Source organism: Lissotriton helveticus, chromosome 1_1 (assembly GCF_964261635.1).
Source record: "Lissotriton helveticus chromosome 1_1, aLisHel1.1, whole genome shotgun sequence".
In the NCBI taxonomy this organism is placed as follows: Eukaryota; Metazoa; Chordata; class Amphibia; order Caudata; family Salamandridae; genus Lissotriton; species Lissotriton helveticus.
Genome location: NC_136057.1, coordinates 502,452,102 through 502,470,144, shown reverse-complemented (window position 1 = coordinate 502,470,144; position 18,043 = coordinate 502,452,102). Strand labels below are relative to the sequence as shown.

The window sequence follows — 18,043 nt, the reverse complement described above, 5'->3', positions numbered from 1 at the left end:
ATAACACTGCGCTTACCCGTGCGTTCACCGGTACGCGCACCGGGAGCGCACCAAGGCAAAAAAATAAAAAAAAGGGAAAAATATACATAAAAAAAGTATTATATAAATATACAATATAGGATTTATTATAAAAAATATTATATTTCATAGCTATAGAAATTAGCTATTATAAAACATATGAAATTCACTGAAAAAAACTTAGGTTTGAGGCCCTATATATAGTTAGGAATTAGCATTTACAAAACCTATGAAATTCACTGAAAAAACCATAGGTTTCACACCAGTTATAGTTAGCTGGAAGTTTTATTCGCATAAAACCATTGAAATTCCCACGTTATAGTTAGTTGGACTCACTATAACTTGCGCGTGCAATGCACTGCTGATGACGTCACATATTACATCACTCATGACATGGTCAGTGACATCACTCATGACATCACTGATGACACCATCCTTGTGACAGAGTGACAGACATCCTTTCACTGTAATGTAACCCTTGAAACACATATTCAATAATAGAAAGTAAAATTTTCAAAAAAATATAGATACCATACCAGTTACAAAAACTAATTCAATAATTCCACCATCTATATACACATCCACTCATTCAACAACAGTTCTATATAGTCACTCATACATATACTCACTCATCATATGTAGTGATACACCTATACATCCTGTTACACACTGACAGTCATCCAAAAGATACTCTCACACATACTCACACATGCAAATAAACTATTGAACATCCATTTATTTGCATATACAGCTATACACACACTACCACCTTACTTCTAAGGAAACCTACACATACTTACTCTCTTAAACAATCACTTATAGAAACACATACTTATTTAAACAGGAACTCTTACAATCCCTCACTCTCACATATACTCACTTATATACATCAATACTCACATATAGTACATTAAAACATATGTAGTTAATGATAAAGACACTAGTAAGACAGTCATTCACTCACTAACACACACATATACACACTCATCCACCCATACAGTCCTTCACATATGCTGTCTTCAAAACACATACAAAGAGAGAGTCAGTCATTCATGCATCTATGTGCTAAGTAATACCCCCACTAAACAATACAAACACTCATACTGATACTAAGAAAAACATCTAATAACCCATATACATACATATGTAGCTACTCACCAACCCATGCAGCCACTTATACACAAAGTGAAACACTAATACATATATTTAAATATTTAAACATTACTCTCTAATATATGTATTCACTAAGATACACTTAATAAACCAGTTAACCAATTAATAAAAAAAATCTATGTAAACACTTATTTAAACATGTATTCTTCCATCAACTTTTACATATACATATATAACACATATTTATTTTTCAGAAAGACACACATTCACTGGATGGTGTCATCAGTGATGTCATGAGTGATGTCACTGACCATGTCATGAGTGATGTAATATGTAATTATGTCCTTTGCTCTTACAGAGCTTATCCTCGTGTTGAATTACCGGTGTCCGGCAGTCTACATTATCATGGGGAATATAGCTGACGCTTTTTAATTTAATAAGCGTAGTACTGACACTGTGTATAATTACACCTATACTCACTATAGGTGTAATTATACACAAGAGAGAGATATGTGAGTCACAATTTTAATTTTTAAACTTGTTATCCGAGTGTTGGAAAACTGTGAGCCCGGCATAAACATTAGTAAGGGGCAGAGTAAAAAAAAAGGCACTTAGCCATTATGGACTCATTGACACTCAGTCAGCATTGAAGTGTCACATGGATCGACTAGTCGCAACTAATGCACAAGGGTAAATCATCTTTATGATTGCATACGATCATGTGTCAGTACTACGCTTATTGAATTAAAAAGCGTCAACTATATTCCCCATGTTAATGTAGACTGCCGGACACCGGTAATTCAACACGAGGATAAGCTCTGTAAGAGCAAAGGACATAACACTACAAAGCCCATGATGCGCCATAATGAGCTGTATGGAGTTTTTGTATAAATAATGAACACTAATGAAGAACAAATGTTTGTTAACCGTGACCAGGGACCATCCAGGTCCGAAACGCGTAGGTGGGGAACCTACAGGAGATAAAAACTGAAATAATCATCTTCAAGTGGTGTGCAGCGTATTCATTATTGAAGTTTTTTTGTGAGGATATATATATATATATATATATATATATATATATATATATATATATATATATATATATATATATATATGTATATATATATATATATATATCCAAGTGATATAGATGTGTAGTTAAGAATAGTAAATCTATACATACCTACATATCCTTACTTCTGCATTATTTTAGTAGTCAGTTTTGCAATACGATATTTTTTACACAATTTTCTGGGATTCCCTTTTATAATGGTGTTAAAGTGCTCCTTTTGTGTTTATCGGCATGTTTTATAGAATCTACATACTGCTTTTTGCATACTAACTTAATGAATTCAGGTCAGCCACCTTCCCAGAGAGCTGGAAGCACACAGAGATCAACGCCCTTCTGAAAAAACCTACAGCAGACCCCAAAGACCTCAAGAACTTCCGCCCCATCTCTCTTCTTCCCTTCCTGGCAAAAGTCATCGAGAAGACTGTCAAAAAACAGGTGACTGCATTCCTCAAGGCAAACAACTCGCTCGACCCAGCCCAGTCGGGATTTCGAGCCAACCACAGCACCAAGACCGCCCTCATCGCAGCCACCGACGACATCAGGACCCTGATGGACAACGGGGAGACAACCGCCCTCATCCTCCTAGTACTCTCAGCCGCCTTTGATACCATATGCCACCGCACCCTAAAAACCCACCTCTACAACACTGGGATCCAAGGAAAAGCCCTGGACTGGATCACCTCGTTCCTCTCCAACAGAAACCAGAGAGTCCGCCTCCCGTCGTTCCAGTTCGCGGCCACCAAGATCATCTGCGGCGTACCCCAAGGCTCCTTGCTCAGCCCAACCCTCTTCAATATCTACATGAGCCCCCTCACCGCCATCACACGCAAACACAACCTCAACATCATCTCCTAAGCCGACGACACGGAGCTGATACTCTCCCTCACCAAAGACCCAGCCACCGCCAAAACCAACCTCCAGGAAGGAATGAAAGACATCGCAGAATGGATAAAGCTTAGTCGACTGAAACTGAACTCAGACAAGACGGAGGTCCTCATCCTCGGACAAACCCCATCCGCCTGGGACGACTCCTGGTGGCCCACAGCGCTGGGCACCGCACCGACACCCACCGACCACGCACGCAACCTGGGATTCATCTTGGACTCCTCCCTCACGATGACCAAACAAGTCAACGCCATCTCATCCTCATGCTTGAACACCCTGCGCCTGCTGCGGAAGATCTTCTGGTGGATCCCCACCGGAACCAGAAAGACGGTCACCCAGGCCCTCACCACCAGCCGACTGGACTACGGAAACCCCTTTACGCAGGAACCACAGCTAAACTTCAGAAACGTCTTCAGCACATACAGAACACCTCCGCACGACTCATCCTCGACATCCCTCGCCACAGGCACATATCTGCCCACCTGAGAGACCTGCACTGGCTCCCCGTCAGCAAGAGGATCACGTTCAGGCTCCTCACCCACGCATACAAAGCACGCCCCGAATACCTCAACAACCGCCTCTCGTTTTACACTCCCAACCGCCAGCTCCGCTCCGCCAGCCTCGCCTTCGCCACCGTCCCACGGATCCGCAGAACCACCACGGGAGGAAGATCATTCTCCTACCTGGCCGCCAAGACATGGAACTCCCTCCCTGCACACCTACGGCTGACCCAGGACCATCTCACCTTCAAGAAACACCTCAAGACCTGGCTATTCGAGCAGTAGCGCCCCCCCCCCTTCAGCGCCTTGAGACCCTCACGGGTGAGTAGTGCGCTTTACAAACGTATTGATTGATTGATTGATGAATTAGCATAGAAGTTGGGCAATTCACAAATGCAAAATGTTCAGCAATTTGTTTGAATTGCAATTGTTAAATGCCTTTATGTTATCAAGAACATAATCAACAAGCACATTTTCTGCAATTCAAACATTCTTTGGGTAGGTCTGGCTGCCATTTATTTCTATTTCTATTAGCACTGAATATGATTGGATCACTTTTACTGCATAAAAGCTTGCCTATTAAACCTATAGTATGTTACACCAAGTTGAATACTTATGTGTTTCTTTAAATCAGTTTTAACCCCAAACATCCATGCATTGCTTGCAGTTTAAAACGTTTTGATGTATGGTAATAAAAGTTACATTATCAAAAACCCTTTTCACCTTAATCGCCTCCTTATTGTTTACCAATTGCACACTTTTTCTAAAAAAAATCGGTGAGTTTCTGAGTTTTTTTACAAGGGTCGTCGAATCATAAGCCATGTTCAAATATCTCTTAAAGATTGTGCATTGTTCTGTCTCTGACTACACAATATTTTAGCTCTTAACATTTCGACATACAGAATGATATCTTTTTGCAAATTTGGATGCCTTGAAATGTCATGCAATACACTATTCTAAAAATCCAGAAATGTTCTTACTATATTCATGTGACAATTCTTTATTGCAGTTATTGGTAGTCAAGCTAGTATATTTTTCATTCAGTTCCAAGTCAATATCTTGTCATCTTATTAATTTATTGTCAGGTTATCAACCCCCACAAAACTTCATTATACAACTTAATCACTTTTTAATTCCAAAACCCACTCGCTTTTACGCAGTTCCATAAAAAGATTGAATGAGAAGTAGAGAACCTGGAGCACTTCTACGTATATTGTACTTGATTACACAGATCTTCCCGATGTAATAAACAGTTAAAATGTTGGCGTATGTTAGCAGAATTTGACCTGAAAAATGATTTCTTAAAGGAGTACTCTGCCCTATAACAGTGCATAGGACGACTCAGTGTTCTACTTCTGATCCTCTAGGATTTGTCTAACTTAGACTGTGCAGGAACAAAATGCCAAATTTCACGTTTATAGACATGTTGTTAGGTTCACTGACTACCAAAATGTTATACAGACATGACATTTGGAGCATTTGCAGGTAGGGATTGTGACATGCACTGATTACACTTTTTTGTGCATCCTAGGTATCCCAAATGTAGTCAGCAATATAGGCGCTTTGGAAGCTCATGCCTAATTTATCCTTTTTTTTTGCTTGAACTTACTTTGCTTATGGAGGGCGTTGCTTCCTATTTTACGGTGTCATTTGGACAGTAGCCGACTGAAACTAAAGTACAAGAATACCGAAGGGTGCACACCTTGCTTACGTGGGAAAGCAGTGACAGATGATCAGAGGTAGAGGTAGACTTCCCCTTGGTGGTGCAACCTATATATAAGTTGCTTAGCACCATTCTTGCAAATTCTCTCATTCTTCTAGCCCCACACCTAATCTGAATATGCTTTAAATGATTGTTATACATTTTCTGTTTTTCATTCTACAGTTGGAAAAACAATGTGTAGAGCTCAACAGTGACAAACATGAGACAAAAGCAGAGAATGAAAAACTGAAAATGACAAATAAAGAAATGAGACGAGAGCTGGAAAGAACGTCACAGGAGTTATTGACAGCTCAAAGACAGCTACAGATGCTTCAAGAAGAGGCTTCACAATTGCACGAAGAACGAGACATGTGAGTAAGTGAGCATGTATACAGGAGCCACAGCCAGTGATGCCAATTATGTCAGAAACTGTGTTTTTGACTGCTGTTTTTGCAAATCAGTTTTAATTAAACTTGCCATCATGTGCAGAGAGAATGCTCATTGTTTGCCAGACCCATTACTGTTTTTATTTGCAGGAAGTAAACTCCTGTTTGTTAGTTTGGTTTGTGAAAACAAATAAACCAAGCAAGCGCAACAAACAAACACTACACTACTGCGCTTCTATTGAAGGCAGAGCAATCCCCTGCTTTGTGTTGTGATTTTCTTTATTTTGTCAGCAGCCATTCTCCAGGGGAACAAAAGCCATTGCCTCTGCTGGCCTGGTGGGCTGTCTGCTATGGTCAAAATGACCCCATACATCTTTTCTGATTGTGGTTATGCCTTCTTTGCAATTCTATTTCAAAAGATATTTGAAGGCAGCATTTTGTAAAATAAAACCATGGTTATGTCTTGCAGTTTCAGCAATTGCTTTCCCTCCACTTTGCTACCAAACACCTTCCGAATGTCTTCAAATATGGAATTGCATACAACCTTCTACATTATCCCAGCTGTAGGCAACATGCTGATGTTGTGTAGAAAACGGTGCATACGCATTGTGGATACCAAACACCTCATGTGCTGTGTTGTTTTTAATTTTGTTGCACTGCAACATCCCTCATTGCTCTCTACCTCCGTTGTCCTTTATTACCCCTTCTTGCTGTGTTGTTTATCTAAATTTGTGGCACTGTGAACTTCCTCTTTGCTTTCTGTGTCAACATTGTCTGATTTGCCTCTCTTGCTGTGTTGTTACTTCGTTTGTGGCGCTGTTTACTCCTGATTGTGTTTTATTTTCTTACATTCCCCCTTTGTTTCCCGCCGCCTCCTCTGCCCCGTGACCCCTCTGCCTGACTGCCTGCTCTCGCCTCCCAGCTGCGCGTCCCTCCCCCATCCCCTACTTAATGGCGGCCACTGAGCGGTCACTCAGCGGATGCCCGCAGCGGGCGTGCCACTGGCACGCCAAAGTCGCGCCTGAGGCAAGCCCGTCTGCGACCCGACTGAGACCAGCGCCAGGAACCCTGGTACTCCGAGCTCCTGCCGATATGACTCCACCGCCCTCCACGCATTCGAAGACACACCAATTGCCAAAGAGCCGCACCCAACATCACCCACGGACAGTTCTCCTGCAGACACTGCCAACAATACTTCACCATCAACGACGCCCCCACAACAGCAGAAGGCCCACTAGATGGCCGCTCAACTGAAACCCTGACCTGCATCCTACTCAAAGTGCGCTTCCTACACAGACACGCCTCAGAGATCTGGGACCTACGTCCAACGTTGCCTTCCTCACGGAAACTTGGACCAACGCCACCTCTGGTCCGACATCGCCACCCCTGATGGATACAATATCCAGAGAAATGACCGCCCAGAAGGAGACCTCACCATCATACACAAGACCTCCCTCTGACTCTCCACCTCCAGCACAAGCGACCCCCACACCAACAAAGAACACCTCCACATCCAGATCCAGACCAGCCCCAGGACCACACTGCACGGCACCCTCACCTACAGGCCCCCGTACCTCGCACCCAGGCCACCATAACCATCACTGACCTCGTTGCACCCTATGCCATCATCTCCACAGACTACATTCTACTCGGCGACCTGAACTTCCACCTCGACAACCGCAACAACCCCGACTCCACCACCCTCCTCGACAACCTCTCCAACCTCGGACTGAAGCAGCTCGTCACCACCCCCACGCTCAGGGCAGGACACACCCTCGACCCCATCTTCACAAGAGGAACTAACATCTTCTTCAGCCTCACCATGCAGCCCTTCTGGATGGAGCACCACTGAGTACACTTCACCTTCAATACCACTACTGCATCCAACCCCCCCGCGCCCGCCCCGAAGGAACTGGAGCAAGATCACAGAGGAACACCTCAACAACACCCTCCGCCTAGACCCCCCAGCGCCATGACCAATGCCAACTCCGCAGCCAAAGGAATCCACCAATGGATTTCCATCTGCGCAGACAAGCTTGCACCCCTCCGCCACCCCGCAAAACAACGCCCACCGAAGGCCGCCTGGTTCACCACTGAACTCCAAGAAGCCAGACGCTCCTGCAGACGCCTCGAGAAAACCTGGCGGAACCGTAAAACCACTGAAGACTTGAATAACCTCAAGAACGCCCAAAAGGAATACCACTGGCAAATAAGGGACACCAAGCGGACCTTCATCAAGAACATGATCCACACCAACTCAACCAACGCCAAAGAACTTTTTAACATCGTACAGCAATTCGCCATACCCCCTAGCAAAGCCACGAATGTCACACCATCTCAGGAACTCTGCAAGAAGCTCAGCTCCTACTTCCATCTGAAAATCAAGGCCCTCTACGACAACTTCAGCGAACAGACACCGGACACAACCCCTCCTCCCCACCAACGACAACCAGCCGACCTTCACTACCTGGAATCTCGCCACAGTATAACTCGTCACACCGACCATGAACAACACCCACTCCGGAGCCCCCACGGACCCCTGCCCTCCACACATCTACCACAGGGCCACCACCGCCATTCGCACCAGTACTAGGATGGACCATCAATGCCTCTTTCAAATCCGGCATCTTCCCAGATGACTGGGAACGGGTGGAAGTGAAGCCTCTCCTCAAGAAGCCCACGGCTGACCTGATGGACCTGAAAAACTACTGGCCCATCTCCCTACTCCAGTCACTGAGAGACTCATAAATGCTCAGCTGACCACCTTCATCGAAGAGAACTCCATCCTAGACTCTTCCCAGTCTGGATTCCACAGCAACCACAGCACCAAGGTCGCCCTACTCGCCGCCACCGATGACATCCTCATGCTACTTGACCAGGGACACGCCGGGGCCCTCATCCTACTAGACCTTTCTGCAGCCTTCGACACCGTCTCTAACCGCACGCTCACTGCCAGACTTTACGACGCAGGAATATGAGGAACCGCCCTCAATTGGATCCGATCCTTCCTCTCCAGCAGAACCCAGAAGGATCAGACTCCCTCCCTTCCTCTCTGAAACAACAGACATCAACTGCTGAGTACCCCTAGGATTGTCGCTCAGCCCCACGCTCTTCAACATCTACATGGCCCCCTCGCCACCATCGTCAAACAGCATGGGCTCAGCATAGTCTCATATGCCGACGACACCTAGCTTATTCTCTACCTCATGAAGAACCCTGAAGACACCAGACTCTGCTTCCAGGATGTAATGAAGGATGTCGCACGCAAAGAACCTCAGCATCATCCTGGACTCCTCCCTCACCATGACCCGCCAGATCATGTCTGTCACCTCCACCAGTTTCAACTGCCTTCGCATCTTCCGAAAGACCTTCAAATGGATACCACTCAAATGCAGAAAGACCATTACCCATGCACTCATAACCAGCAGACTGGACTACGGCAACGCTCTCTACGCCAGAATAAACAAAACTCTGCTGCACAAGCTCCAAACCATCCAAAATGCTGCAGCTAGACTCTTCCTAGGGTCACCACAACACGAACACATGACCCAACACCTACAAGACCTTCACTGGCTCCCCTTCAAGAAGAGAGTGACATTCAAACTTCTCATTCAGGTCTACAAACCCCTCCACAATATTGGACCCAAATGCCTCAACAAGAGAATCTCCTTCCATGTACCCAATAGGAACCTATGCTCCACCGACCTCGCCCTGGCAGAGATCCCCCAGATCCGCAGGAACAGAGCTGGAAGACGAGCCTTCTCCTACATCGCAGCCAAGACCTGGAATGGGGCTCCCAGCATACATCAGACGCTCCCCGAACCTGCCCACCTTCAGGAAGAACCTCAAGACTTGGCTCTTCAACTGAACCAGAGCTGTCACCCCCTCCCCCGCCCCCAGCGCCCTGAGACCTTCACGGGTGAGTAGCGCACTTTATAAGCCCCTGATTGATGTGCTATGATTAAAGAAATATGTTATAAGTTTGACATACTATGATCATAGTTCCAGAATCCAAAATCCTTTTCAATTCATTGTTAGTACAATTATGGTTGTAATCTGTTCCTCATTTAATACAAATGTGTTTTACTGAATATCTACTGATTGTTTCTTCAGGAAAGGGCCTCATGCAGATTTAAGAGACTGGAGTATCAATGAGTCAGAAAGAAATGTGGTCAGATAGGTTATTGGTGCTGTTTTTTTATTTCACTAGGCATGGCCCTACAGCCCAGTTTATTGGGACATTAAGGTTCTGAATACTCTGATCATATCCAAATTCCTTAAAGTCCTAGAACTATTTAGTGTTCCGGTAAATGCATTTCTGCATCAGTTGCCATGAATTCAGGGAACTCTCGTAGATTGTGTGAATCTTTTCATGGACTTCATACATTGCTTCCAGTGGTATATAAGCATTGTAATTGTTTTAATGGCTATGGAGAAGTAGGTCAGTAATGCATCATGATTTTAGCAGCGAGAGACCGTTATAAATATGCCTGACCATATCAGAGTCCTATTTACAACATTTGCATTTTACAACAGAAACTACTGTGAAAGGAATGCAGGTTGTTGTAATGACGGGCGCTAGGCCCTCATTATGCTGATGAGAAATCAAACACGGACACAGTGATAGTGGTTAGCTAATCGGCCCAGAGCACGTGCGCTCCGCTCTCTTTATTGACTGGGTCACGTGACTCATGACACCAGTGGTGGGTGGGTGTAAAATGTGGGTTACATCATTGAAACAACTAGACCGTGTCTAGCAGGACACTACATTCCTCCCAAACATTAATAAAAGTTGAGACAAAACAAAGTCCGAACCTGTGGGAGGAAAAACACAAAATATGCAATCTCATAACTTTAGAAAGACTCTCTTCAGCTGCTTGCTAGATGACGCCGGTGGAACTTGACTCTGACATGTTAGTTTTCTTGGGCTCGACGTCCTAGTTCTCGGTGGGCGTGCTATTCTGGACTTGCGCCATGGCAGTATGTTCTTCAGTCCATTGAGATCTTGCTTTTGGGGTGACGCCGAACAGGATGACCAGATGGTAGACTTGATGGAGGTTGTCTTCTACTAGTCCATCGGTTTTCTTCACTGTAGGCAGCTTGGCTTCACATTGCAAAGGAGGGAGTGGATGAAGGACATCCCTCTCACTAGGACGCCCCTCTCGCGGGTGTTCTCCTGCCACGCGATGTCCCAGAGGCCCTCATCTTCAGGTTTCCGCTGGGCTGGGTGTTCTCTACAGCATTGCTCCAACTCCACAGTCTGGGTGTGAATGGAGGAGGCGATGAGATTATTACCTCACAGTCCGTGGCTCCACCTGGAGGGTGGCTGTTGACTCCTGCCTTTGCGCACAAGTTCCTCTTCTTCCCAGGACGTGCAGGATAGACGGTGGTGGATCCATCTCTCTTGTCGGGACCCTCTGCCACCGGTGTCCCTGAGGCCTTTGCCCCTTGGATATCCACGGGCTGGGGTGGAGTGGTCAGTTCTCCTTCTGCCGGACGTCTGAGTGCTCTCTGCATCAAATCCTCCTCTCAATCCCAAAGGTAGGTGTCACCAATGGTCCAGCCTCTACTCTCCCGTAGTCGACCAGTCGTCGGGGAACGTGTAAGTAGATGCCTGTTCTGTTCCTAGTGCCATCAATGTTCTCCTGGACATGTGGGTCACTGTACGCGGTGTTGTGGTGCGTGTCACCTCTTCTTCTGGTGGGTGTGTAGACTTGTCACACCTCTCCTCACCTTTCTGTATGTTGTTGTTCTTGATGGCATCATGCCATATGACTCCTTTCTTCTTCTCCTTCCTTCATGGCGTTGTGCCCTTCTTCTCCATTTCCTTTTCGCGAAACGGTCTGGTCAGCTCGCTGTCCTAGTCTTCCTGACTAGGCTTCTCCAGGCAGCGTGCACTCCGCCTGTTTCCCTCTGGTCTTGTCCTGGCTTTCGGACACTGTCTTCTTCTCTTCTGTGGCTGGACCGGTCGTTGCGATCTTTCTTGCTTCCTGTTACTTCTGGTTCTTGTAGGTGTTGCGTCCGTCTCTTCGGGTCCTCTTCCGGACACTCTCTCGGGCATTTGGTTCACAGACGTCTCCTGTCTTCGGAGCAGACCTCCTGCCAGGTCTCTCTGCGCTGGCGACCATCTGACTGGCCATTCCACTTTCCTTTCTAGTCGATTCTCTGGCTTCGTCTTCCTTGTGACCAGGCTGGGTGGTCACCCTTTTTCCTTGCGACTTCATCTTCATTGGCGACCAGACAGGGGTCGGCTTTATCTTCTTCTTTGCGACTTCGTCCTCCTTGCGACCAGACTGGGTGGTCTGTTTTACCTTCCTTGCGACCAGACTGGGTGGTCGGCTTTCTCTTCTTTGCGACCCGACTGGGTGGTCGGCTTTTCTTCTTTGCGACCAGGCTGGATGGCCGGCTTTCTTCTCCTTGCGACCAGGCTGGGTGGCCGGCTTTCCTTCCTCTTCGTGAGTCTTCATGCTTCCGGTGATCTGTGTGATCACTGTTCTTTTTCCATTGCAATGCTTTAGCGTTGGCGCGCTTTTGTCAGCGCTCTTCATGTGCTTCGCTGTCTCAGGAGGGTTACGTCACCACTCCTTGGACCTTCTCTTCGCTGGGCACGCTCTCTCGCGCACTGACGGTGAGGCTTTTGTGCTTCTTGGGGCGTTAAACGTGCGTGGTTGCTTCGCCTTCTCTGGTTGCGTAGTGATCGTGCGCCACTCTTTCATTGCGCGTCCTTGTGCATGGCGTTCCTTCACTCCTTGCGCTTTCGTGCGCAGCGCTGTGCTGTGCTGTCCTGGTGTGTGGAGTTCCTTCACTCCTTGCGTTTTCCTGCGCAGTCGGTCGCTGCTGTGCTTTTGCTGTGATTCCTTGGTGTGTCACAGGCTTGTTTGCATCATCTGCTGCAGTCCCTGATACAGTCCACTAGAAGGCAGTGCTGCTTCTCTCACACACACACACGGCAGTCTTCCCTTCTCTCTAGGGCTTGTGCAGGGCTTCGGCACCCTTCTGAGGCTGGGAGGCAAAGGTTGCCCCGGTGGGCTCTGGGCACTGCTCTCCCGGTAAGCCTCTGATTTCCAGTCCCCTTTGTGTCGTCAAGTTGGGCTTTCTCTCGAGATTGGCAAGGGGGCAGACGCTGGGTTCTTGTTTCAGCGGGTGGGCTCCACTTTGTGTGTTCGCACCGGCAGCTCTCCCAACGCTGCCTGTCGCTTTCTGCTGCTGCATACGAGGCCAGACCCCTGCTGACTCTTCTCTCCCTCCCCTGCCGCTGCAGCCTCTCGCAGTTCCTCGGCTGTGCGGGGAGGGGTAGGAGTTGCTGGCAGGGATTGAGTGGCTTCACTATAGGGCAGGCACTGTGTAGCGTTCATGCGGGTGGGCTCCGCTTTATCATGCTTATGCCTGGCATCTCTCCCCCCGGCTGCGGGCCTTTTACTGATTCCGCCCCTCCTTCACTTTTGGTAGTGCCGACAAATGCTGCCTTTACCGTCTTTTACTCCACCGCCGCAGCTGGCCACTCACTCACACGCTGCGCGGCGGGGGAGGGGTGTCGGCGCTGATGCTCACTTTGCAGGCGGATTAGGCTCTTGTTGCGGGTGGGCTCCGCATTGTGTATCGTACTTGGGCTCTGCGCCCCTCCGCCTGTGCCGCTTTCACCCCGCCGCCGCAGCTCATCTTACATTTGCACGCTGCGCGGCGGGGGAGTTTGGGGCTGTTGTGATGGCTCGCGGGTAGGCTCCGCTTAGTCTCTCGGTGCCCAGCAGCTCTTCACACGCTGCGGGCGCTCCTCTCAGGATCCTTCACCCCGCCGCCGCAGTTCCACAGCTCACACACTGCACAGGGGGGGGAGATCAGTGCGGGCTCAGACTGGGTGTAGCGAGGTGGGCTCTCGCTGGCCTGGGCGTTCTCTTTGGGGCATTTGCAGGCAGCCTCCATAGCCTCCGTTTCTGCCACAGCGGGTGGGCTCCGCTTTCGATTTCTGACTCTGGCCACTGCGGGTGGCTCTGCTGGCCTTATCTTACTTGGGGCCGCTGCACCCGGGCATGGGCTCGCTTTCAGCCTGCGGGCCTCATTTCTCCACGCGGGTGGACTCCGCGTGGTTATCCTCAGCTGGGGCAGTTGTGGGTGGGCTCCGTGTGGCTGGCACTCCTCTCAGTGGGGTCATGCAGTCGTGGCCGACACCGGTGGGCTCCGGTCGGTCCGCTTTCACTCTGGGGCACACCTTATGCCCGGCGGGCCTCCCCATCCACGCGGGTGGGTTCCGTGTGGACGTCCTCATTGTACAGGGCTCCCTCCATCGTGGCCAACGCGGGTGGGCTCCGCTCGGCTGGGATTCCTCGCGGCAGGGGTCACGCCTTTGCGGCCGACTCGGGTGGGCTCCGGTTGGACCGCTTTGTCTCTCCTGCACTTCCTCGCAGGGGCAGTTTCTTGTGGTGCAAAAGGTGCGGGGCAGGCTCCCGGTCACCTTCTCAGTTGCCTATCGGCCCGGGGCTCGGCACACGTCCCGCGGGCATCTCGGCGGCCGGCGCCGATCGTTGTAGGGGGGGTGCCCTTAGGTGGGCAGCACTATCTCCCCCTTCACCTTAGGCTGTAGCACGCCAGGGTACAGCCACCTCGTCGCCAGTGTAATGACGGGTGCTAGGCCCTCATTAGGCTGATGACAATTCAGACATGGACACCGTGATAGTGGTTAGCTAATCGGCCCAGAGCACGTGCGCTCTTTATTGACTGGGTCACGTGACTCGTGACACCAGTGGTGGGTGGGTGTAAAATGTGGGTTACATCATTCAAACAACTAGACCGTGTCCAGCAGGACACTACAGTTGTATGCATAAAATATTTCAATTTTCAGGGTAGGTTGAAGGAGGACCTGGTTAGCATGGATAAGCTCCTTCTAGGTTATGCATTTTGTCCTTGATCTGTTGAAGAAGGTAGTAGAGACGTCCATATAGTTCAAACAGTTAACATTTTTAAAGGGGTATGTGGGTTGTTGGTACTACCAGGTGATGAATGTTCACTGACTTCAGGAAACATGATGGGCCATGCGGTAAAACCAACTAAGTGATATATGGTGGGGCAGTGATGTGTATGGCATAAATACCAGGCTGAAGAACATGTATCATACCCTTTTGTTTATCAAACGAACAGCCAACCGGGTGCAAGGAATGAAATCGTCTTGTGGGTTATATAGTGGGCAGGTGGCAAATGTACAATAATTTGCTGCAATATACGAGTGTATTGCAAATACCTTGACATGATTTTTTGAATTCAGTCCACAAGAATACGATTTGAGTTGTCAGCAACAATCTCTCCCCATTCTACTGACATTACATAAATGAGTTGAAAGCAGTTTCCTTTGTCAGTTTGTTAATTTTATTTAATTTCTTACATGAGAATAATGTATGCATGTATCATATTGTTTGCCTACTTTATAGCTTGTTCGCCATGTTAATGTTCCTCGAGATGACCAGAAATGGGATGTTAAATTGATTCAGACTAACAATTGTGAGTGAGTCCTTCCATATTCCTGCTGATGTTGCCTGGCTTTACACCAGCTCTCCTCATGGATACATTCTATTTGTTTTATAGTCAAATAGCTGTATGCTTTGTGAAGTGGAACATTATGAGCATGGTCCCACCTGCTTCAAGATGTTGTACCTTAGATATGAATCCACTGTTCACCATTATTTAACTGTGATTTGAAAAGGAAGTGATTGGAACTTTAAAAATCCTATATAGAAATTCTACATACTGATTTAAAGATATGTTCTTGGCAGGTAGGCAGCATTTCAGAATTTTCAAAGAAGTCCCTTCAGCTTTAAATTGCAATTATTGCCGTTGGTAAATTACTGCACATTGTGGAAAGCAGGAAAACAAGGATGAGGACTAAAACCCCAAAGGGCAAAACGACCAACAGTGGTCAAATTTACCAAGACACAATTTCTGAACAAAATACTTTCTAAAAATGATGGGGAGTTTTACGCAAGATAAGATCAGCTATGAGGTGTGGTTTCATGTCATCAATGTTCATGAAGAAGTTCTCTCAACCGTGCCCATTAAAATGAAATATTTTGTGCACTATTCACAAAGTAAACTTACACTTGCGTAAATCTACACGTGTAGGTTTACTCTTACACTTTACAGTAAATTACTACAGTAGGCTAGACTCCCCCTACAAGTATAAATTTCCTACAAAAGTGTAGCGTACATGTGTCTACCCCTTGAATTCAGAGGTATACCTAATTTACAAGTGTAAAGTTACTACGTTGCACACATAGGCGCAGATCTCTGCCACCGGGGTGGAGATCTCCTTATGGTAAAGCATGGGGAAAAGATTAAAGGTTTATTAAAGTTTTAAAAGAATAGTTAAAATATGTTATCGTAAATATTAATGGAAATGGATTTAAAATATTTATTTTAAATGTTGAACCAAATAAACTAATGCTACATCTTTATCGTAATTTTGAGTTAAATGTTTAATAACTTCGAATAAATTTAATTTAATTACTTTTGTGAAGACTTGAATAAAAAACCTCATTAAAAGTATATTTCTTTAAGTAGTAAAATTATTAAATGTTATGTACAGATTAGCTTATTTTAATTTATTCAGATTACATGAATTTTCAAATGTAAAACAGGTTAGTAACATATTTTATAATAAACAAATAATTATATTTTTATTTATATATGCATGTTCAACATTACATTTATATTTTTTAAATGTTGAAATCATTATTTAATTTAACATTCTTAAAGGCTTTCATTTCACGTCCCTAGCATTATTCTTTTCTTCGGGAGGGTGTTGCAGTATCAGCAACTGGCCATGTGTGGTCTAGGTCAGAGCTGGAGTACATTTGCAATTGCTTGGGTAATTTTTAGTGCAGTTTTTGATTAGGACGGGCTTCTTCCTTTGTGAGTGGGTGCATGTCCCTCCCTAAACCTCTCCCAGGTCTCCCATAACCTCGTCTTATTTTTCCTCTAACCACTCCTCATTAGCAGTGAGTATTCCCCATTTTCCAGCCTTGCTTCCTGTCCCACCAACATTTATTATTTGAACGTATAGCTACGTGTGCAGAGTTCTCCGCAAAGAGGATAGACACGAGCATTTTGCACATTAGTAGTAGTATTGCATTGCCATTACACGTACTACAAAATGCAGTTTGTGAATCGATCCTTTTATATCTGGATTCTTTATTTTATTTTAACCACTGGGCGTATAAAACTGGTGGAATCTCAGGATAACGTGTGTCCTTTCCAATGTAGACTTGTACGTGGTAACGAGGTTTTATTTTAAAAGTACATTTTTTATTGAAATTATAGGTGGCAGTTTTGAAGTTGTCAACATTCATGAATTATCATCCAAGACAGTTCACCTGTATTATTATGCACATAGTGAACAAAATTGTCAACATGTGTCGTTTCAGGAGCCATAACTAGCTGTAGGCAAAGTTGCCAATATAATCTGGGACATTCAGCACATTTTTTTCAAAAGGAACAAACATGAGCTGCATTTTTATATTACAAAGCAAAGATTTTCTCAACCTAAAAACATACAAAATATGTCATTAAATTTCACAAATTGATTTTTTATTTCAAAATGCAGGTAATAGGATCACACACATAAACAGCTGCTACTAATTAATGTTATTGTTGTAGACAGTACACAATGTTCAAAGGACATTTGCTTCGTGTTCCAGCTACAATACAGGAAAGGGCAGTAATTTGTAAAATAATACTACCTAATTCTGCTGCAATTACTGACATAATTAACATGGAAATTAACAAACCCTATTCTCGCCTCCCTCATAGAGAGACCAGCGCTTTTACAAGAGCTAACACATGGAGATGCAAATTTGCCACCAAAGATAATGGAGGGGTGTATATTCTCAAGGAGAATATGTAACTAATCAAACATACATTTATTGGGCACAATTTCCCTTTTCACTTATATACTTTGGCTCCTGAAGACAGGTCTCTCCACACCATGTCCACACTGCAATTTGTCTCACTGGCATTCAATAAAAATCTACCATTCACAGGTGTAAATATAATAGATCATCAAACTACTCATCCGGCAGTAATGTTATGTCCATGAATGTGATCTTATATCTCGAAGTGAGTGCAGCCAGCGAATTTGCGCCAAACTTTCGTATTCCTGCGCAATGTGAAATTAATTTATTAATACCAAGTAACATCTTTTGAGAGTTAGTACCAAAGGTCAATTATATTTTATGCAGATGAGTAATGACTGTGCTTGCGAAATAGGTGTATGTCTTTGATAAATGTAGTTCATATAATTGCAGCAGAGACTGCACATAGATTGCCTCAACTGTAACCTCTGGGAAATGACACACAGACTTTCGGAACTACCACAATACCTAAG

General features: G+C 45.8%; 1 protein-coding gene across 2 annotated transcripts in view; it reads left to right on the top strand.

Annotated features, from left to right (window-relative positions):
• The window catches only part of CRACR2A (calcium release activated channel regulator 2A), a 990,950-nt gene that overhangs the window by 740,904 nt on the left and 232,003 nt on the right, over nt 1-18,043 (top strand). For both annotated transcript variants that reach the window (XM_078673953.1, XM_078673952.1), the window contains exon 8: nt 5,474-5,661. In XM_078673953.1, the coding sequence (XP_078530079.1) occupies nt 5,474-5,661 (188 nt within the window). The remainder of the gene's footprint in view (nt 1-5,473; nt 5,662-18,043) is intronic.